Here is a 21,456-nt window from a genome sequence, read left to right on the forward strand (position 1 = left end):
GATATCCGAGTGCCCATAAGCGATCCGCTCGTTATATAATTCGCAATTCGGCGGGCATGTGGCTCCATTTTGGGGACAGTCGTGTTCTTGAATTTTACGCAACAGTTGGCGCCGCCGCAGCGCGATCTTGGCTATATAGCGACGTCGATGTCGATGGCGTCAACCTGCGGCCCGACCACCCGTTCACCCAATCGCCCAGCCTGGGTGCCCATCTGCTGCACCACCAAACCAAACCAAACCGATCCCAGCCCCAACCCCAGCCCCATCGCAGCTTTGGGTTCGCCCACTCCACCGGGAGAGGATCAATAACAGACAATAATGTGCCGTCGTCTAATTGTAAGAACCAACTTCCAATTTTAGAGACATCCGACATGATCGCATAACCCGTGCCCACAGCACTGGGAAAAATGGTAGCACAGCCAAGTTTTGTTAATTTCAGTAGAAATTGCTGTGATATAAATGTTTGTACATTTCGTTGATTATTCAGCCAGCCATTTGGTTAAAGGAACTGCAGGCGTATACTTAATTTTCCAGGGCTTAGTTAAGAAATCACGTATACGACTCGTTTACCAGTCATTAAACAGTCTCTTTGAAAATGGAGAACTATGAATAACTCTGCATTTCTTACTTTATGCTAGATAACTTTAGATAGACAGATGCCGGATGCTACTTTTTAATGGTAGATAATATTTGGAAAATTCCTTAATTAGGCCAAAGCTCTGCCAGTTTGCCCGCAGTTGTACGCGTGTGTGGGACTTTCATTTCGCTGATCGGTGCCCAAACCTAGAAGCCAAAGATGCGATGCGAAGCGGGCCCATCCAAGCGTATAAAAGCGCTTTGGAAACGCAGCAACATTTCAGTTGCTTCAAAATTATCGCCCCAACCGCCTGCCGCCTGAGCGAATTGCGATCGTTTTCGAACCGTTTTCGAATCGTTATCGAGTAGACATATACGTTCTTTTTTTTTGCGTTTCAAAATCGTTCATTTGCTGTGTCGCATAATCCGCTGCTTCGAACATGTCGTTCCTGGGCAACACATCCGATCTGGAGTGCGAAAAGAATGAGTTCCCGAGGCAACGACCCACGGGCATCATCACCAAGGTGGCCGCCCACAAGCTCTCCGCGGAGCCCAAGTGGACGGACAAGCGGGAGGATGACTCCGACTCGGAGGTCTCGTCGCCGGATAACTTCCTCACTAAAGGTGGCCATGGCCCAACTAATACGATAATTGTTACTCCCAGGGGACTACCATTATATAGTATTATATGCATACAGGGTGGGCTAGGACTTTTGAATACAATAGATCCTCATACATCAGTCCACTTTCCTGTTCCACTTTTAAGGTTTCAGAGAAACAGGTAACCTCTTGGAAGATTATGGAGCATAACTCTGCATTGGCTAGTTTGGATAATACTACTAATATTGGACAGTCCTTCAACGAGCATTGCGAATTTGCCATCCTACTAACCCGGTAGTTGGAGAGACTAACCACGTAGCCTAACCAGAACGTAATCGTACTTACAGGCGCCTTCCTACTGACCCCATCCTATGAGTTGTCCATGGAGCGGGCGGCCCTCATCTGCGAGAAGATGGCATTCAAGGGATGCTTCAGCTTGACCAAAACCGCTACAGGCATTCTGTTTAAATTCTCACACCCAGATGACTATCAGGCGGTGTTCAAGAAGGGCTTCCACAAGGTCACCGGGGCGCGATTCTACCGCAAGGTGAGCCCACCCACCCACACCCACATCTCCAGTGATTGGAAGGGCATTATGGGGCACAAGGTATGTGCCACAGCAGTGAGGTTAGAGGTGCAACACCTTCTCGATTCAGCTCGAACGTCCTGAGAGAGTATCTATCATAAGTGTGACTAAATACGTGACCACAGATCCCAAATTCTGATCAGTAATTGCGATTCAATGCTAAATGCTTTAATGGTTTACAAATGCACATCAGACTTTCACAAATATTCATGCAAATAGTCTGGTAAAGTACAAAAATATAATGTTAAATTCGAAAAGTTCTAGACCACAATGGTAACCACTTGCATTCAGTAACTGAGAAAATTTGAAAATTACCTATTGGAGATACGTTGCACCTGAGCTATACCACGAGACCCAGAAGTACCCAAAACTTCCCATCACTGCCCATTCCCATGCCACATCCCACCTCATCAGATCCGACCATCATCCGAGCATCCTTGGCCAGACTAACCCAACCGACAAGTGAAACATGCAACTTTTATTCTACCCCATTTTGCAGCAAACATTCTCGCGCAGCGTGAGTATATCCATATAACCACATCGACTGATGACTCTCTCCACTGAGATTGGAATTGACCCAGCACAGACACAGACATTACCCTCAGAAACAAAAAGAAACAACAGAAAACCCCCCATATATCCATCGATCGACCTATGTAGCTTAGCCTAACCATGCGCATGCGCAGCAGTCACTCTCCGTTCTCCCTTCGTTCTCGTCTGTGACCCACAGATAGCCATACCGTGCCGGCCAAGGAAGACCTTCACCCTGTACGTGCTGGATGTGCCCGAGGATCTGCCCGTGGAGGACATCAGGCACGCCATGTACAAGTTCGATTCGGTGGTGGAGGTGGTGCGGCTGCACATCTATTCGAGCCTCGCCAGCAACGCAGCCAACGCCTCCTCCTCCGCCGTCGCCGCCAGCAGCTCCTCCGCCGGCGGGGACAAGGGCGTCGAAGGTGAGCAGATCCAGCTGCTGCACACGCCAACCCAGACGCTGCGACGAGCGGCACTCCGAAGTAAAGTACCCTCCAATTGGTAACATGCGAAAATATATTGAAATTGTGACCCTGTCCTTGTTCTCCGATTCCAAGTTCTCTGCATTCGCTAGGTGGCAAAATCGTGTCGTGAAATGGCCAATAATTCCTCTCCACATTTGCAGGCGTCTCCAAGAGCGTGGGCTCCGTGGTGGGCGATGCCATCGAGAAGGCCGAGCGTCCTGAGCGCAGAGAACTGCCTCCAGCCGTTATCCGGGTCACCCTGGCCTCCATGGATGAGTACAACATCCTGTTGCAGAACGGACTCAACTTCTACGATGCCACGTTCTTCCCCACTGAGGCCAACATCTCGCTGAAGGGCGCCAAGATCGATTATAAGCGCAGGTAATTTTATCCATTTCGTAACTTGGCTTAAAGGGGTGGTTACCAACCCATTGGTTGGTTGGTATACCTTCCACAAGTCAGCTCAATGGAGCACTCTCTCCCAGAATCAAAACTTCTTTGAGCCATACCAACTGAAATCCGGATTGATTTCAGTAAAGTTATGGGCTCAAATAGGCCCATTTGAGGTCATCTTTTAGCAAGCAAACGGAAATTGGTGCAAAGCACGTTGTTTCTAGAGTTATATTTCCCTATAAGTATTATTAAGTATTATTTAAGCCCCCTTCTCATCACCAGAATGCTCGATGGCTCGATTCCCGGACGGGTGAGGGAACTGCTGCCCGTTTTCGATGCGGCTGGCTTCTGCAAGCTGCCACCGCCCACCAGCAAGCTAATTAAGCCGCCGAGGTCGTAGATCCGATACAATACGATGCTATGCGATGCGATTACGATGACAACGCGTTCCGGCCAAAGACACGGGCCCCCATGACGACCACACTCCGGATTCGGTACTACCCAGTTTATCTTACCCTACTTCGATGTATACTACACACATAATGCTGTTTTCGACGGATGCCAACGTTTCCGCTCGATCCGATCCGATCCAATCCGATCCGATCCATAATAATTCCTCTTTTGGCTACCATCTATGTTTTTGTTGCCTTTCTATCTATCAGTCTATCTCCCCTGTGAACTTTTCAACCTTCTTCGCTCTGCTTCATTTTTTTTTGCTAGTTTTATTATTAAAGGCCCATATAAGGCGTAGCGTCTAATTCGTTTGATTGTCTAACAATGAAAAAAATAAGCAAAAACACAGAAAGAAATAATAAAGATGAAATAAGAAAAACACTTTTCAATGGCAAACGGAAATGGAAACATTCAGTGAATTTGATGTGTATATTAGTGGGCAAATGAATGGTATCATATAAGGTAAGCACATCCTGTTCGTTGCAAAAGATGCTATGATATGGATATGGAAAAACCAGAGTTTGGGCTGTTTTACATTCCGCAGTAGAAAGACAACGCTGAGCTATTGGTTTAAATAATTTTTTTATTCGTTTTGCATTTTATTTATTTTTAGTTAATTCATTTAGTTTCGTTTTAGGTATACATATATCTTGATTGATTCAACAACAGACAAATTTTTGCACAAAGCTCAACACAAAGACATAGATCGTAATATATATTCGTAAGCATATCAATTACCATACTGTCGAATGTCTTGTATATCGTATAATAATAATTAATTGATTTAAAGCATATAATAGATGTATATAATATATGTATGTATATATATATATCTTGTATCTGTATAGTAGTGTATATAGTATATAGTCTGTTTAGGAAATACTCAAAGAACATGAAACGAATCAAGCGAATCGAGTCAGACACAAGTTTCGTTTTTTGTTTCGTCGTTTGAAAAAACATTAAATAGCAAATCGGAAACGGAAAAAAAAATACAATACATTATGCAAATAAAAGTAGCAATAAAATATATATATATATAGATGTATAACTGTACGTGTAGGAAATTGAAATACAATTAAAAATGTTACAATAATCAACGATTAACAAAGAATACACATACGTAGGACACTCGCAACGCGTCCCTTTTGCCGCGGCACACATAAAAACAGACGAGCACAGGAGCAGAAACACGGACTTGGCTGCGGCAAATGGACACCGATTTTGGGCACGGAATCCGGCTGGATCCGCCCCAGAAATGTAACGGATAGAATACAGCTTTCAATACACGGAGTGAACAATGTTGTCCTTCTCCACCAGCAGACGCACCTTCATGCAGCCATCGGAGCCGCACGAGAAGAGCCGTCCGAAGGCATCCACGTACACCTGGCTGACGCCCTGGCCAGTGTGCTTGAAGAACCCGTTCTTGCCATGCTCATGCGGGAACGTATTGATCAGCATAAACTGATTCATGTCCCAGATCTGCAGGATAAAAACGCATTAATAAACAGATCGCCATTAGTAGTTACGCCATTGAAACCCACCTTAATGTCACCCTCAATGGAGCCAGTGACAAAGAACTCCTCGTGCGGATCCAGAGCAATGCACTTGATGGTGCTATCATGGGCCTGTCGAGGAATCAAACATGTTCATCTTCCGTTTAAACCGTTTTTAAGCGCATTTATGCAAAGAACTCACCTGATAGCGATGGCGCAGCGTACGTTGTCTCACATCGAAGACGCAAACGTCGCCGCGTTTGCCGCACGAGATGAGCACCTGGTGCTGCGGGGCAAACACCAGACAGGATGAGCCTTGGTCGTGGCAGGTGAAAGCTATAAAGGATTGGCTTAGACATGAACAACTCCATGACCTTGGCTAACATTAAACTTACCCGATACACAGGACTTCTTGTGGGGCAGCAATGTGTCCCAGATGTTGATGTTCTTGTTCTCGGAACTTTGACCAGCTGAGAAAGAGATGCAATGTGAAAATGGGGTTCTTTTGTGGACAGGCGGTGCTACCAAGTCACAACTCACCGCTAGCCAGCAGACTGCACGAGCCGAGGAACACGAAATCGGACAACGCCTTGTTGTGGCATTGGTAGCTCTGCAAAGTTAGAGGGCATGGATTAGGATGTGGGTGTCCGATGGAACCAGATCATGTGCCAACTCACTATGAACGAACGATTGTTCTGTGAAGCGATGCCCGCCTGCCAGAGACTGAGCTTTCCGTCGCCATCACCGATGCCGAACTTATTGCCCTGCTCCGAGAAGCGGCACCGCGTCACCTTGGCAAAGGTTCCCGAGGTCCGGGGCGAGCAGACGGGCTGCTGGTGACCCCACTCCCAGATCTGCACGGATCCGTCCTGGCCTCCAGTGAGATACAGCGGCATCAGCGGATGGGCGCTCATGCGCTTCACATTGTCCACCTTGTGGCGCAGCACCTGTTTGGGATATAAGTCGTCATTATATTTAATCATTGAATGCTTGGCAGGATTACTCACCATGGATGTGCCGCGTCCCGATTGCGAAGCACTTTGTGTGCTGGCATTGGACTCGCTGTAGGCATTGCTGCTACTTCCAAATTGGTTTCTGCGCATAAGAACCATTGTTAAATTCCGCATGCTGAAATCTATTTAGCTTGACTTACTGCTCCTGCGTTTGAATGATCAGGAAGGACGAGCTGTTGGTGTCCGCGTCCTTGGACAGGTTCATCATGTCGTAGTCGCACTCGTCCTCATACCAATTCGGCGACTCTAGCAGCAGTGAGATGTCGAACTCCTGGATCTCACGCGGATTTGCAAAGGCAATCATCGAGGAGTTATTGTTCTTTAAGCAGAAGGACAATATAGACTCGTGGTCCTTGTGGATGATGCGGATGTGGTCGATATTCTCGTTGGTCGAATGAGATTGACCTGCACAGAAAAGTTAATACAAGTAACCAAAAAAGTTGGTGTCAAACGACTCACCCTCATCCGTCTCGTTGTCGTTGTGGGTGTGGTGCGATCCCCGCGTGCTGGGCTCCATGTTCTTGCCAAAGATGCTCTTAATGAAGACCTCCTGGGCAGGCTCCTGACGCACCAAATAGTTCCACAGTCGCCGGATGGGTCCAGCCGATGAACCGGAAACGAATGGAGTGTTGTCCTTATTTAGAAGCGAGCGGTACTTGTGGATGGCCAATCCGTTGATGCCGCTCTCCGCATAGCATCCTGGTATATAATTTCGGGACGGTGGCCCACGGGCAACATGATCGCTCAGGGCAAACTCCTGCCATCGATTGAGGGTCCTCAGCACCTCGTGGGAGAGTGGACTGATCACAGGCAAATCTGCACGACAGGGGAAAACAATATAGGAGGGAACACTTAGTGGATGATGGCGAGTGGATGGATGAAATGTTACAACTACCTTGCAGTTCGATGCCGGCCACTTTGACCAGCTCCTGGATCTTGTGCGTGCTGATCTTGATGAGCGCCAGGCGCAGGATACTCCACGAGTACGACGTGGGATTAGTGTGCTCCGTGTTATCCTTGGCTTTTAGCTGCGATCGACTCACATTCACATCATCGTCGTCCTCCTCCTCCTCCTCGTTGTCCGACTCGTGCGAGTCGTCCGTGTCGTAGTCATCGCATTCTGGAAGGGATTAACCACGTTACTTAGAGAGCAATTACTTTGAGAATCAAATGCCTACCGGTTGTGGGCGGTTTGGTGAGGAAGTAGGACAGCATGGACGTCTCCGGTGGCATGAACTGCTCCCGGTACGTGGGCTTGTCCTCCTTCATGTTGCTTGAAGTGCTGTTCTGGCTGAAGTTGCCTAGGATTTTCATGTTTAGTTTCACGCGTTGTTTTGTAATGGATGTGACCGTGTTCCAAACGCTGTTCTCATCTGCCGGCTCTTCCGATGTGGAACCAGTACCACCACTTGCTCCGCCAGCGCCTGCTACTGCTCCTCCGGTCACCATTTGACTGGGAGGCGGTGCAGCGGCGGGCTTAATGAGCAACTTTTTCATGCCGCCGCCGAAAAGAGTGGACCAGGTCTCGTTATTGAAACTCTGGCCACTCAGGCGGTACAACAAACGACTATCGCAGGTGGACAGCGAGTAAATGAAGAGCGCCATGTAGGTAGAAACAAAGGACTCCAGCAGCAGCACATTCAGCTTGGGCACATCCTCATCCTTCTCCCGCGCCAAAAGCGCACGCAGATTGGTTACACCCGGCCACTTGGATGGAGTGGTGCACACTCCCGCCGGCTCATCCGTGGAGTACTTGCGTCTGCGGCCATAGGCATTCCGGCTGCCCACCAGATAGCTGCACTCGAACGATGAGTTTATTTTGGCAATATTCTCCATTCCCGGACTGGGGTAACCGTTGAAGGCCGAGTTGTTTACCACAAAGCTCTCAGAATCGCAGAGCGACTGGTAAATGCAGGATGACAGCGCCACCGCCAGATCCCGCAACACAAAGATCTCGCTCAAAGCACTGGGCTCGATTCCCGGGAAGGGCAGCACCTTAATGATGCTTTGCAGCATATCCACCGTCTGGGATTGCAGGTACTTGATGGGATCGGCGATCACCGTCTTGTTGCCCGCCACACAGGCACTGAGCAGCGGCAATGTGGTGGGGAAGGGTAACGGGCTCAGTAGCTGCTGCTGGGTCTTCTCTTGCTGAAGCTCCTGCAGGAGCAGCACCAGCTCCATGCGCACGGATGCCAGGCCACCGCCACTGGCGCCATGTAGGGAACAATAACTCAGCAGTGTGCGGAGTAGGGTTTCATTGGCTAAAAAAGAAGTTATTCCATTAGATACGTACGTACAAAGGGACGTATCGAATATAAATCATACCCTTTAGCCATCGCTTGCGTTTGGCCGCCCGCATCACCTTGGCCTCAAAGTCCTGCTTGTCCTGCATGAGGATCTCGTGAAGCGTAGGTCGCTCGGTGCTGGGATAGATGCTGGCGTTCATCTCCTTGTCCCTGGCCTCGGCATCAGCATCGCCGGATTCGTGACTCGACTGCTCCGCTTGGCTGCAGTAGTTGCACAGCTGCTTGAGCGCCTCCACCTCCCGTTCCAGCCACATGTACAGCTGGTAGCGCAACTGACCGCCATCCACTTCAAATCCGGTGGCCAGCGTGGACAACTCCTCCATGAGGATCTTCAGACAGGCGACGAACTTAAGCTGCTGTGCCATGATGTCCATCTTCGTGTCGTTGCCATTCAATTTGCCTCTGCCTAGGATTGGGGCCTGCGGCTGCGGGGTGGCCAGCTCCGGTTCGTCCGGCTCCAGATCTGGGTCTTCTTCCTCGTCCTCATCATCCCATTTTATTTCAAACTTGGCTTCCGGCTCACTGGACACGGGTGCGCCCCAGTCGAATGAATCCGCAGTGTTTGACGCAGCGGCAGGAGTTGCTCCCCACTGGTCCATGATTCCCGTGTTGATCAGCTCCTCCTTGTTCTGCTGGGCACGCTCCTGCGCCTGGCTACCGGCCACACTGCCACCGGAATCGTCGCTGATCTTCTGGGGCAGCTTGTTGAGGACCTCGAGCGCCAGAGCCGGGCAGCCGCTCTTGAAGTGCCCGTGGGCGGTAGTGAAGTACAGTTGCCGCTCGATGGGCGTTATTGAATCCTCCAGCTGAAGCTGTTTATCGCAGGCCACGGCACTGGGAGCAGCATCGCCGGCATAATTGAATCCGGACAAAACCACATGCGCAATGCGTTTCTCCTGCGCCGACAAGGCGATGTTCTGCCGGATGAGCAGCGGATGGGTGCGCAAATAGATGTAGAAGTTAAACACATTGGGATTTGTGGCCTGTGGTTCGGGGCGCAGTAGATCCTCCTCCCTGTAGCTGCTGTGCAGGCTGCCCACGTTGTTCAGGAGCAGGGTGTTCAGGCTCTCCTGATACTTTTTGATCGTCCAGTAGGTCATCGAGCGCAGGAATGGATCGGGATGGGCGCGGCTGAGATCACAGCGTCCGGTTTCCGCATCCGTGCCCAAAACGTGCTCGTGCAGCAAGTGGTGGTAGTAGCAGCCCTCGCCGTCGCCCTCATAGAGTCGAGCTATGATCAGGGCCAGTTGGAAGTCCTCCAGCTTGTTCATGCACACTTCTATGGCATCATTGAGGCTATTGGCCAGCAGGAAGAAGGCCACCGCGTGCTCGAACCTCTGCTTGCCCAACAGCACAAAGGCATTCTTTAATGCCGCCTTGCGCCAGCGATCCTCGGCGAAGTTGTTGCCAAAGAAGGCGGTCATCTTCTCGTCCCGACGTGACCGGAACAGACCCCAGACCAGGGACTTCTTCTTCATGGCCAGGTAATAGATGGCCGCGTCCAGTGGCTCCTGCTTCTGCTGGTAGGCACACTTGGCCAGCTTCTCCACGCATCTCCTCAGAGTGTTGATGTTCTTCAGCCAGTAGCCAACGCCCAGATCACGCAGCGTTGCCCAGCGGAGATCGCCTTTGGTGTAGCTCGGAATGAGGTTCAGCAGTTCCTCCTCGCTCTCCGAGTGGAAGGCCCACACGATGTTGGAGGTGCCAACGCCCTGGCGCTGGAACTGCGCCCGCTGCTGGAGCGGCAGGCAGCGCAGCAGGTAGGTGAAGTGTTTCATGGCCAACAAAAAGCGCAGGCCACAATCGTCCAGGGAGTCAGTGCTGGTGCTACCGTCCTTAACGGCTCCCGATGCAGCTCCACCGGCCATTCCGCCCGACTTGCCCTGATCGGCGGCAAACTTGTCGGAGAAGTCCGTATTGCACGTGGCCACCGTATCGGCCAGAGCCAGCAAATGCATCTGGTCCAGCGAGGAGAGGCCCGGCAAATGGGTGTGGGTCAGCAGGCGCGAAAGAAGCTGACCCTGCCGCGGACCAAAGTGCGAGATGGAGTGCTTCTCGGGCAGCGAAAGACGGCGCTCTTGGCGCTTCTTCTCGTCACCCTCGCTCAGCAGCTCATCCAGGTTGTCCTCCGAGTTGTGCATGTCGAAGAGCTCATCGTAGTCCTTATCGCCCTCAGCATAGTTGTTGCTCTGACCCGGCGTTTCACGATCCGCATTGAGGAGCACCCACAAGGGTAACGGCGGTATCGAGTTGATTTCCGCATAATCCAGCATCAGCTCCTCGGGAATTTGGGTGGTGCTGCCGCGATGCTCCGCCTGGATGTTCTGATCCGCCGTGTAGCTAATGCTCAGGGTGCGGGATCTCGACCAGCTACGCTGTCTGGCATAGCCATCATCGTCCTGGGCAACTGTATTCAAGCTGTTGCCACTCATGCAGCGCACCAGATGCGCCAGGATGGCCTTCACCCAACGAATCTTGCCACAGTTAAGCAGCTCCATCAGCTGCTTGGGATGGTATTGCGGCAGCACTGGGCAGGCAATGCGAGAGGCCTGGAACAGACCGAAGTCCGTCATGTAGTCATCGTTGCCGCCGTCATCAGCGCCACCGCCATACGCTCCAGCTCCTCCTGCGCCACTGGCCCCGTTCATGTTGGCCATGCTGGAGTTGCCCAGACGACGCTTCTTGTCGTGCGACAGCAGCTGCAAATTGGCCGTGCTCACCTTGCTAATTAGCGGCATGGAGGCCACGTTCTTCAGTCGCAGCTGTGTGGACTCATTGGCCAGTGAGCGGAGATCCTCGTCCCTGAGGTTACGGGTATCCGGTACATCATCGCCAGCAGCAGCCGCAGCAGCTGCAAAGTGCGAGGAATAGTGTGGCTTCCACTGCGAGTAGACGTGCATCTCGGAGTCCATGGCCACCACTAGAATGCCATCGCGCACCCAAGAGATCTGCATGGGCAGCGGCGGCAGACCGTCGGCGGTCTGGAGGTCTATTTGCCGCAACTTCATCCAACGGATCTCGTCCACAAAGTTGGGCTGCGCCAGCGAACTGGCCTTTCGCAGGATGGGACGATTCACTGAGCGCGACTCCTTCATCGCCTTGATGTTTGCCTGGGCAATGTCCGAGCTCACAGGGGTGTACAGCAGAATCTTGCTGCCTACGGCAACGGTTAGGATGTGGGAACCATCTTCCTTGCTCACCCAGTCCAGTTGGACTAGATGCTTCTGGGTCAGCGGACAGGTGTTCCCGTTTTCGGCTATGCTCTTCCGAAGGGATTGCAGGGTACTGAAGCTGGGTACGGTTAGCAAGCCAGAGGCAGCGGCCGACGGTTGCCTATTGACGGCCAACTCAGGTGTGGTCTCGCCACTCCGCGGGGATCTGCTGTCCGAATCGTGGGCGAAGGTGTGCAGCACCTGGTTCAGTCGTTGTTTCTTCGCCAGCAGCCGACTGTCGTGTAGGTAACTCAGATCGATGCCATGACCGATGTTGATGCGCGGCAAATGGACATTCTTCAGGTGAATGGTGTCCTCCAGCACCCACTCACTGCCGCCGGAGCTCTCGCACTCGTAGATGGCCACGCAGAGGTTCACATAACGCGAGTCCGGATCGGGTCCCTTGTTGGGTCGGGTGAAACTCTTGCCGTACTTGTAAGCACAGGCTATCCGGCCAGAATAGGCCGCACTGATATTCAGCGGCTGGCCCGGAATCTCGATGGCCGAATGCTGGATGCGACTGAACATCTTCCACTCGCTCCAGTGGTAGGCATCGCCCTCCGTATCCGGATCATCCTCATCACCGATGGGTTCGCACTTCCAGAAACGCGAAATGGAATCCGAGCAGGCGGTCACAATGATGTACGGCGCAAAGCAGGCTGGGTAAATGCTGGAGCTGCTCAGGTGACCTGCGGCCGGAGAGGCATGGATGACGTCCACGCCCTCGGGCAGAGGCAGCTCTTGGGTGCACACCTTCTTCGTGGTAATCGAGATGTGCGGCGCCTCCACTTGGGGACCGAAGTGCTCGGCTCCCGTCAGGGTTTCCGCTCCCTGTGACATTCGCCTGGGATTCTGATTACCACCGGCACCATCCTCATCTGGCTCCTGGGTGAGGTTGCTATCCGGCACATACATGGCCGTCTCGGAAAGGAACGAGTTCTGCTGCTTCGAGCTGATGACTATGCGCCACATGTGAATGGTGCTGCCGCGCAGGGTTTTCTCAATGTTCACAATGTAGAAGGGCTCCTCGAAGTCTGCATTCCGCTGCAAATCGACGATGGCATCCATGTCCGACTCGAGCAGAGCGTTCAGACGCGGCTCCTCCAGATCATGGGGATCCGCCTGGGGCGTCCTCTGGCCACCCGTAATCAATTGCGCCTGGAACACGTGCAGGAACTGCGTATTTTGCCAGTCGTGCTTGGCATCCGATATGGCGTCCAGCTGCAAGATGCAACCGGGTCTCGCCGTCGACTGCTGGGACACAACCTTGAGCTTGTCGTGCAGCGCGGATCGCTGGGCCCGCATCGTGGACGAAGCATTCGAGATCATCGACGACAGCGAATGCGACTTGTGCAACGTGTTTAGGTTCTCCGAGCAGGAGATCTCAGCCAACAGGGTGCGGGCATCGATCACCGCCTGGTAGACGCGCAGGTTCTCGCCATCGCTGGCCACGAAGCAGGCGGACGGAGAATTACTGTAGCTGCCCAGTGTGGTGCTCGGCAGGAGGGTGGGAATCCAGGCCACATTGCTGAAGGCCGAGATCTCCGGCGAGTTGATCCTCGCCAGCTCGCTGACCCCGCCCGAATGGCACAGCGGTCCCACGGAGTCCACGCGCCAGAGAATTAACTCTGAGCAGAAGCCCGTGGGCGTAAATACATCTTTATCTCCATTGGAACTACCGGAGGGACCGGCTCCTGTTCCTCCGCCCGAGGGAAGTCCACCACTCAGGGGTTGCTCAAACGGTGACATTGGCGACTTGGCCTCCGAATCGGGCAGGTTGTGGTGCGAGGTGGAGACGAGCAGCGGCAGCACCGGGTGGCAGGTGATGTCGTTCACCCGGAACCGATGGCCGGAGGCACGGCTCACGTGGCCAATGCTTAATACTTGGGTAAACTTCGTCTTGAAGGCAAACGTCAGCTGCCATAGGTTGAGGGTTCCATTTGAGTGCTTGGTCACCATGGAAACCGAGGGAGAAACGTTCAGTGGCAATGCACTGGCCCCAGTTGCAGCCGAATCTTGCGAGCTACTGCTGTGTTCCGCTCCTCCGCCACCACTAGCCGCCGCACTGCGATCGCCACCAGCCTCATCCTGATCTGCGTCTCCTTCGCGGTCTCCATCCTCATCATCGGCTGCATCCTCCTGCTCTTCTTCGTGCCTCTCGAAGGTCTGACCCGAGTGTTGGTCACTTTTCAGTGAGGAATCATCCGCGTGTCCCTTGTGGAACTCATCCTTGCTGCGCACATTGTTCGCTATGTCGCGGAAGGCCAGTGGATGCGTGCCCGTGTTGAAGAGGCTGACCGTGGTGGACATGGACATGGCGTCGCCCAGAGGGAAGGCCGAAGGAATACGAGTGGAGAAGGAGACCTGCGCCTGCCTGAACGAACCCGGATAGTAGTCATCCAGCCACTCGATAACCCAGATAAGGTAGCTCCCGTCCACCGGGTGAATGGCGAAGAGTAGATCCGGGCTCTGATGCCAGTCGCGCAACAAACACTCGATCTTATTGTCCAGCGAATCCACCAGCTGTGTAATCGGATGGGCCGGCTCATTGTTAAGCGAGTTCTGTGACGTCGTATTGGACATGGAGTTTAGATGCAGACCGGCAACGCCTCCTCCGCCACCCATTCCCGTGCCCGCCGTGTGCTGCGAATACCGGCTAAACTCCTCGCCGCTGTCGTCTACGGACACCGACTTGGATGAGCGCAGATACTTCTTGTGCGCATGCGCCTGCGAATGGGAACCGTGGGCATCGTCCGGGAGATCGACGCCGCCGCTGGAGGCGTTCCCATGACCGTTCTCCTCGTCGATCACCTTCTTCGTGAGCTCCTGGAGTATGGCCTCCGCCTGCAGCGTGAAATGCATCTCCTTATTGTTCAGCCAGTGCAGGATAAACACATTCTGGTTGGCCGGATCGCTGGTCTGCATCGATGGCACCAGCGGGATATCCGTTTCCGCATTGATCGACGCGGCCAGGTGGAAGTGCATACCGGGTGTAACGCCCGATCCCTGGAATCCGTAAGAGTGAAAATCGTGAACGCTGCACGAGGATGGTAGCGAGGGTATTGGTCCCAGGTAATTTGTATAGCTGGCCGGTGAGCTACCCATGGCGCCCATTGCTCCGGTGGGTCCTCCGCCACTCGCAGCGCCTCCACTGGCTGCACCCGGCCCGGCATTCGCTCCGGCCTTCATGTGCCGACGTATATGAAAGCAGGTCTTCATGTGCTTCAGCCGCTGCATGAACCGATGCTTGTGCCGATGCGTACGGAACTTTGGGTTCTGCGAGGCCATTGGATCGAACTGGGTCATGTTCACCATCCCATCATCCGGCAGCACCGTCTCGATCCAGATGCGACAGATGTTGTCCAGACAGGACGTGACCAGCATATTGGCCACCGAACCCTTGGGCATGTACTTGCTCGTCTTGCGCCACACAATATTGGACACAGCTCGTGGATGGGCGATGTACACATAGGTGAAGTTTAGCTCTCCGCCAGAACTGGAGCCGGTGCCATCGTCCACTCCGTGGCGACCCGTTGCCGTGGGTCCGCCGGTGGAGGAACCCTTCGCCGGGAAAAGAACCTGTTTGTTCTCATACCAGATCTTCACCAGCCGATCGTTGCGCCCGCAGGTGGCGAAGAGCGTTCCGTCCGGACTAAATGCCATGTGGTAAATGGGTATGGCCGTCTGGCAGCTCCAAATGTTCTCCCACGTGGACACATCCTCCGACTGGGCGTTGCTCGACTGCTTGGGCTCTTTGCTCTCGCCAATCTCAAACTTGACACCTATTTAAACAAGGAATACTGATTAGAAGGCGAGGTATTTCCAAGGAAAGAAATGTATGCTATGCAAGCATTTTCATTGCCAGTGCACTTTTATCAAATAAATAATTACAAATCGAACTCCACCAGGCACAGTTTCCGTATCATCCACTGATGGTACCCATAAACACAACCCAGACTAAGCAAAAAACCGAGCATATCACGGTTTATTACAAATGCAAATAAACGCATTAAAATAAATTCTTACAGTACGTAAAATGAGAAGTTTTTCAGGAATGCTACATGCTTTAAAACCGTGCTATTGATAAAAATCGGAAAAATAAAATAAAACGGAAACACCCCACTGACGACATCGAAACTATTAAAAAACGTAAAAAAAAAAACCATTGCAACCAATTTGCATTTGTGATTCATCTCCGCCCACGCAAATCAATAGTTGGCCACACACAGACATAGAAAGGGGGTGTTGGGCAGTTGGCTCACCCGTATGCTCCTCCTCCTGCTGGTGAGTGGGCGACTTGCTCTTCCACAGCTGGATGTTGGTGCCGCCGGTGAGGAGACGGGTGCCCTCCAGATTCCAGGACAGGGTCACCACGCTCGAGTGGCTGGTGAAGGAGCCCGTTTGCACCCATCTGTGGGGGAATAGAAAACAAGTTGGTATGCCTTCAGGCTTCTGAAAACCATTCCTAGCTCACCTGTAATCCAGAAAATGGGTATTGTGTTTGCTAGACTCAATCACCGGCGTGGGCTCAAAAATGCAAATTTTATTCTCATAGGCTGCTGCTATTTTTCCGGTATCGGTGCTGCAGTCGAGGGCGGATATCTTGACATAGCCATGGTTGGCGCCCGGAATGATCTGGACGCGCTCGAAGGTGCTCGCCAGGATGACCACATTGCAGCCGGCGGCGTAGGCCTGTAAAGAGGAGAAAATGGGATTTGTAAGTACTGCAGTTAATCTAAGCGTTATACGATCGTTATGTGCCTTCTCAGATATTTGTTTTCGAGTGATTATGTGTATATAGGGCGGGTATATAGCTATATATCGATAACAATACCCCAACTGTCCAGTTAACTGGCTTATCAGGCTGGCTGACAAAGCTCTTGCCACATCATGTTTGGTTACCTGGTTAGCTAAAGTGTGTTTGATTTATTTGTTGAGCTGTCGCTGATATGCTCATTATCGTGGCCAGAAATTAGAATACCCTGTTCGGGTGGGTGGGGTATACTATTTATAGTGGGAATACTATCCATGTTCATTATCTCTGAATTGTTACCGCATAACGATCTGTGGCAAAGAAGCATTAATGCGGGCGTAAAGGGTTGAGTCAACACGCCTTATCTTTATAATTGGCTCATTGATGCGGGAGATTACGGATACCTTATGTAGATACAATAGCAATAAATGGGGAATATCAATAAAGAATCTTACTGCACTGGCTTTTGCAATAGCGGCAATGGAATGAAAATCTTATTTTGCTATTCAATGAATTCTCTATCATTTTATGAGAACAAGGGTATTACCAACTTCGTTACAAACTAGTCACCTGCTAACTTTTTGACATTAAATGGTTTAACTACTCTGCTTTGCTGTCGGGTTTTATTTTTAACTTTTTGTTTTCCTGTTTTCCTATTGCTTCAAAATGTCAACTTAACTTGAAGTCTGCTAGATGTCGTTATGCGTATAACTGCGATTATTACCCATTAAATAAGCACCGCTGGTACTTTTCAATGGAGGGTTTTCCAAGCTTTTCGCTTACCAACCCTTTAGTTATTCCACAGATAAGATTACTTTATATAAAAGTTTGTTCCCTGCTGAAAAAGTAGATATTTTTTAATGGAAATCATCGAAAGGGATGCTATTGTATAGCTATACTATTAAAATTCTACTTTAAATACGGTTTTATTGGGTTTATTATTTTTGGGTTTCCTCTTCCACCCGCTAGGTGGCGCCAGGGGATTGTGTTCGTGCCGACCGTATACTAAATAAATATATACATATGCAAACACTCGAAATTAAACAAATTGAAATGATGGCAAATGATATGGCGCAAGGCGGTGGGCTGTGGGTCGGTGTTGGACGTTGGGTGGTCTGTGAACGGGGGACTGTGTCAACGGCGGTGCTGATTACAGAATAGAATATAGTAGAATATATAATATAGAATGTACACATACGCCCCGTGGGGCCTCTCATTAGAATGGCGAAATGTGCACAATAGTTAATTATGCTTCCTTGGGTTTTGCAGGAAAACACAGACCTTGTTCTCTGCATCGGATAAACATTCTGGGTAAACATACAGTACACATGTCTCTATTTATATGTGTAATGTTTATAACTCGAAGTTGACAGAACGAAGTTTATAATGGGCTTTCCAACTTTTTCCGGCTAACGCCAAAGGGTTAATATACAAAAATTACCAGATTGCTTTGAGTATGTGGTACTACTATATAGTATTGAGATCGAATTAGGCACATTATAAATGAGTGCTCACGTTTTTTATTATGGCAGTTTATAATTCCAATTTGCCATTGACGACACGGCTCGTCGAAAGGGGTTGAGTGGGGGTGCTGGCAAGGAGAAAGGGTGTGTGGGAGTGTGGAGGGGGGCAGCCTGCAAGCTGCGAAATTAGGGCATCAAAGGCCACCTGACCAATAGAAGGGCACACACACACAGAGTCACACTTCTATATATATGTGCATATGTATATACTTTCAAGCACACACTCTCACTGCAACTGGCGCATGTGTGCGTGCGGCTTGTTTACTGCCAGCACTTGACCTTAAAAAAATAAAAATGTAATTAATTACTGGCCAGGTATGTAAATGCAGGTGAAAACAAACATTGTGTTGTATTTGTTGTGCCACACACACGAGCTGCACACTTTGTTGTTATCGAATTTTTGCACAGCGCCAGCAAACACGAAAAGTTCTCTATCTCATCATTTGCATTTGATTTTTTAATTGACCACCAAGTGTGGCATAAAAAACGATATAAAATTCCAACACACATTCGCACACACACACAGGCACACCACACACACGCAAATATGTAAATAAAAACATTAAAGACGTGCTGCGATCGGTTCTGGTTGGAATGACGACGACGGCGACAATGATGATGATGATGCCTCGTTTCCAATTGGAAACGTATTGGGATTGTGCTGAAAAATGGGTTCAGGCTAATCGAACGAAGAGGGGGGCGTGTCCGGCTGGTTGGGCGACTATTGGTGCTCATTCCGCCACCGATTTTCACCAAATTCGATTCGGATTCGGATTGGGATGGCTCTGCGCTTACTGTAAATGGTATTCCTTCCACGGAGCCAATGGCGAAGCACCGGTCGCCCGCATTGCAGGCGCCGCTCAAAATCTGATGACAATTCATAATTTACACAAAGTTGATTATCACATCACAGCGCACGGATATTGGGGACTTGGTTCTTTGGTTTCTAGCACGAATTTTCCTTGCTTCTTGTAACAAACGACAACAAAGTGACATTACATAAAAATTAGAGTTGGGTTCTTGGTCAGTGCGGCCGATCGAACTATCGATATTAGCGATGGCACGGCATGGGAGGTGAAATATCGGTTGAATAATACCACATTACTTAAATACGATAGCTTCAATTAACCGAAAAATTGCTTATCATTAGATTCTAGATTAGATTATTAAAATTAAATTACCACTTACCTTAGGAAAATGTTTTTAATTTTATTTTCAAAAACGTAATGTTTTAAATGATTCGCTGTACTAAATTCTCACATCGCCTACTCTTCTTTTTATTTATTTAATTTTCAAACCAAATAATTGGTGCCTTTTGTATAAATTTCCATTTATTATTCTATCGATGTTGAAACTATCGATATAGAAATAAACATTTGTCCGGACTCGGGACTTATATCGATTTGTGGTATCGATAGGCTGCTTCGATATTCAGGGTTGTGTTGTGAGCATTTTTGCATGTTAAAAACGCCGAAAATTAGTTTTTGGTTTAATTTATAAAAAAGCTCCGAAATGGCGGCCGGTCCAATTGCTGAACGCAACCAAGGTGAGTTTGATCTCGACTGAACATTTGCCCCAGTTGAGAGACGCTTAACCCGGCTTCTTCTGTTCCCTTCCACAGATGCCACCATCTATGCCGGCGGTCTGGACGACAAGGTATCAGAAACGCTGCTCTGGGAGCTGTTTGTGCAAGCAGGACCAGTGGGTAAGTCGAGTCACACATGTATAATCTCCACCAGCTCCCTAATCGCCATGCTTGCAGTGAACGTACACATGCCCAAGGATCGGGTCACTCAAATGCACCAGGGCTACGGATTTGTGGAGTTCCTCAGCGAAGAGGACGCCGACTATGCAATAAAGATCATGAACATGATCAAGCTGTATGGCAAGCCCATTCGCGTGAACAAGGCGTCGGCGCATCAGAAGAACCTGGACGTCGGCGCCAACATCTTTATTGGCAACCTGGACGTGGAGGTGGACGAGAAGCTGTTGTACGATACGTTCTCTGCCTTCGGCGTTATCCTGCAGACGCCGAAGATCATGCGAGATCCGGAGACGGGCAAGTCAAAGAGCTTCGCCTTCATCAACTTTGCCAGCTTCGAGGCCAGCGATGCGGCAATGGACGCCATGAACGGCCAGTACCTGTGCAACCGTCCCATTTCCGTGTCCTATGCCTTCAAGAAGGACCACAAGGGCGAGCGTCACGGCTCGGCTGCGGAGCGCCTGCTGGCCGCCCAGAATCCATCGGCCCATGCGGACCGGCCGCATCAATTGTTCGCCGATGCACCGGTGCAGAATATGATGCCCCAGATGCCGGGCCAGATGATGCCGCCACCAATGATGGCGCCACCGCCGCCGGTGGTGCCCGTTTCGAATAACAACATGGGCATGATAGCACCGCCTCCTCCCGTTCCCCAGCCTACTCCGTTCCCAGCCACGATACCGCCGCCACCGCTTCCACCAATGGCCGGCGGACAGCCGCCTCTGCCGCCAGCAATGGGCATTCCGCCGCCGCCTCGCATGATGCAGCCAAATGCCTGGGCACCGCCCGGCATGCCAGCACCACCTCCTAGACCGCCGCCCACCAACTGGCGTCCGCCGCCCGTGCCATTTCCTCCCACGCCCTTCGCACGGCCCTATCAACCCGATGGCTACCAGTACTAAGTCTAGCGTGTAGTGTATACCAATTTGGACGAGACGAAATAAACTTTAATAGGATTTATTAATGAAGGATGCTCTGGGATATATTAAGACTTCTACTCTACGTCCTTATTTGCATTTAAATCACCATTTTATATCCATTTAGTAGTCACAATAGTAGTCCCATTCTTACACGACGAAATTAAATTAATTTGAATAGGATTTGAAATTAATGAATTGCTTCGGTATAAATTGATGTTGGTCATCTTTTTACGGAACTATTTTGTCTCAATAAATATAAACAGATTTCGCAAAATGTTCATCCTATCAATTCTAAGTCTATATTGTACATGAATACTTCAATTTTAATAGGACTTATTGAGAAAGCGATTATAAGTTGGCGTCTTTTGTTATTTTACTAAGCATTTCTATTTCGAAGCGATGTATAGAAACTAGCTTGTAGTTCATACAAATTGTGGCGAGACAAAATAAACAGGGGATTATTTTTTATTCAACCGTTTAATGTTTACTAAAATGAAATCATGTGGGTTTTTAATCAATTCCCACATAGTGCCGTCCCGCTTTTTTTCGAAACACTTTGGTTGGGTCTTGTAATTTGTTTTGCATAAATTTATTAATATGGGAAACATACAAGTACAGTATTTACAATAGTTTTGACTACTATTCAATTTTGCTTTACTCTTCGTTTATTGAATTCTTGCCTAAGCGATTTTGGTTTAGTCTCACTGTGCTATCTTCCATTTCGTTTGGTAAAATAACTTATCTTTAGCTTTACGTTTAAATGGTTATATTTAACGTTATTTTCTTCTTTTCTTTTTTGGTTAAGCAAGAAAAACAACAACAAAAAAAAAACGGTGAGGCATATAGTAATAGTATTTTTAATCAA

General features: G+C 50.0%; 3 protein-coding genes across 6 annotated transcripts; 2 read left to right on the plus strand and 1 right to left on the minus strand.

Annotated features, from left to right (window-relative positions):
• Positions 1-861: 861 nt before the first annotated feature.
• Positions 862-3,980, plus strand: LOC6551331. Of its 2 annotated transcripts, none has more exons than XM_015155868.2 (5): positions 862-1,200; positions 1,524-1,783; positions 2,493-2,778; positions 2,922-3,141; positions 3,436-3,980. In XM_015155868.2, exons 1-5 carry the CDS (start codon positions 1,017-1,019, stop codon positions 3,551-3,553), a joined length of 1,068 nt encoding a protein of 355 aa, XP_015011354.1. In that variant the 5' UTR covers positions 862-1,016; the 3' UTR covers positions 3,554-3,980. The 2 variants fall into 2 exon arrangements, with proteins under 2 accessions (XP_015011354.1, XP_015011353.1); XM_015155867.2 differs by having other exon boundaries at positions 2,493-2,718; positions 3,436-3,951.
• Positions 3,981-4,173: 193 nt separating this feature from the next.
• LOC6551333 (dmX-like protein 2) lies at positions 4,174-18,976 on the minus strand. Of its 2 annotated transcripts, none has more exons than XM_001978387.3 (15): positions 18,705-18,976; positions 16,108-16,325; positions 15,896-16,044; positions 8,441-15,415; positions 7,291-8,376; positions 7,008-7,232; positions 6,572-6,928; positions 6,253-6,517; positions 6,107-6,194; positions 5,777-6,046; positions 5,640-5,709; positions 5,495-5,569; positions 5,302-5,435; positions 5,148-5,231; positions 4,174-5,085 (listed from the first exon to the last, which is right to left on the minus strand). In XM_001978387.3, exons 1-15 carry the CDS (start codon positions 18,789-18,791, stop codon positions 4,885-4,887), a joined length of 10,284 nt encoding a protein of 3,427 aa, XP_001978423.2. In that variant the 5' UTR covers positions 18,792-18,976; the 3' UTR covers positions 4,174-4,884. The 2 variants fall into 2 exon arrangements, with proteins under 2 accessions (XP_001978423.2, XP_026837332.1); XM_026981531.1 differs by having other exon boundaries at positions 4,623-5,085; positions 7,005-7,232.
• A 326-nt stretch (positions 18,977-19,302) lies between these two features.
• LOC6551334 (splicing factor 3B subunit 4) lies at positions 19,303-21,064 on the plus strand. Of its 2 annotated transcripts, XM_001978388.3 has the most exons (3): positions 19,303-19,455; positions 19,531-19,614; positions 19,672-21,064. In XM_001978388.3, the coding sequence occupies exons 1-3, from the start codon at positions 19,422-19,424 to the stop codon at positions 20,571-20,573; spliced, it is 1,020 nt and encodes a 339-aa protein (XP_001978424.1). In that variant the 5' UTR covers positions 19,303-19,421; the 3' UTR covers positions 20,574-21,064. The 2 variants fall into 2 exon arrangements, with proteins under 2 accessions (XP_001978424.1, XP_015011358.1); XM_015155872.2 differs by having other exon boundaries at positions 19,531-21,064.
• The last annotated feature ends 392 nt before the right edge of the window (positions 21,065-21,456 follow it).

Source organism: Drosophila erecta, unplaced genomic scaffold (genome assembly GCF_003286155.1).
Source record: "Drosophila erecta strain 14021-0224.00,06,07 unplaced genomic scaffold, DereRS2 tig00000126-arrow-pilon, whole genome shotgun sequence".
Lineage (NCBI taxonomy): Eukaryota > Metazoa > Arthropoda > Insecta > Diptera > Drosophilidae > Drosophila > Drosophila erecta.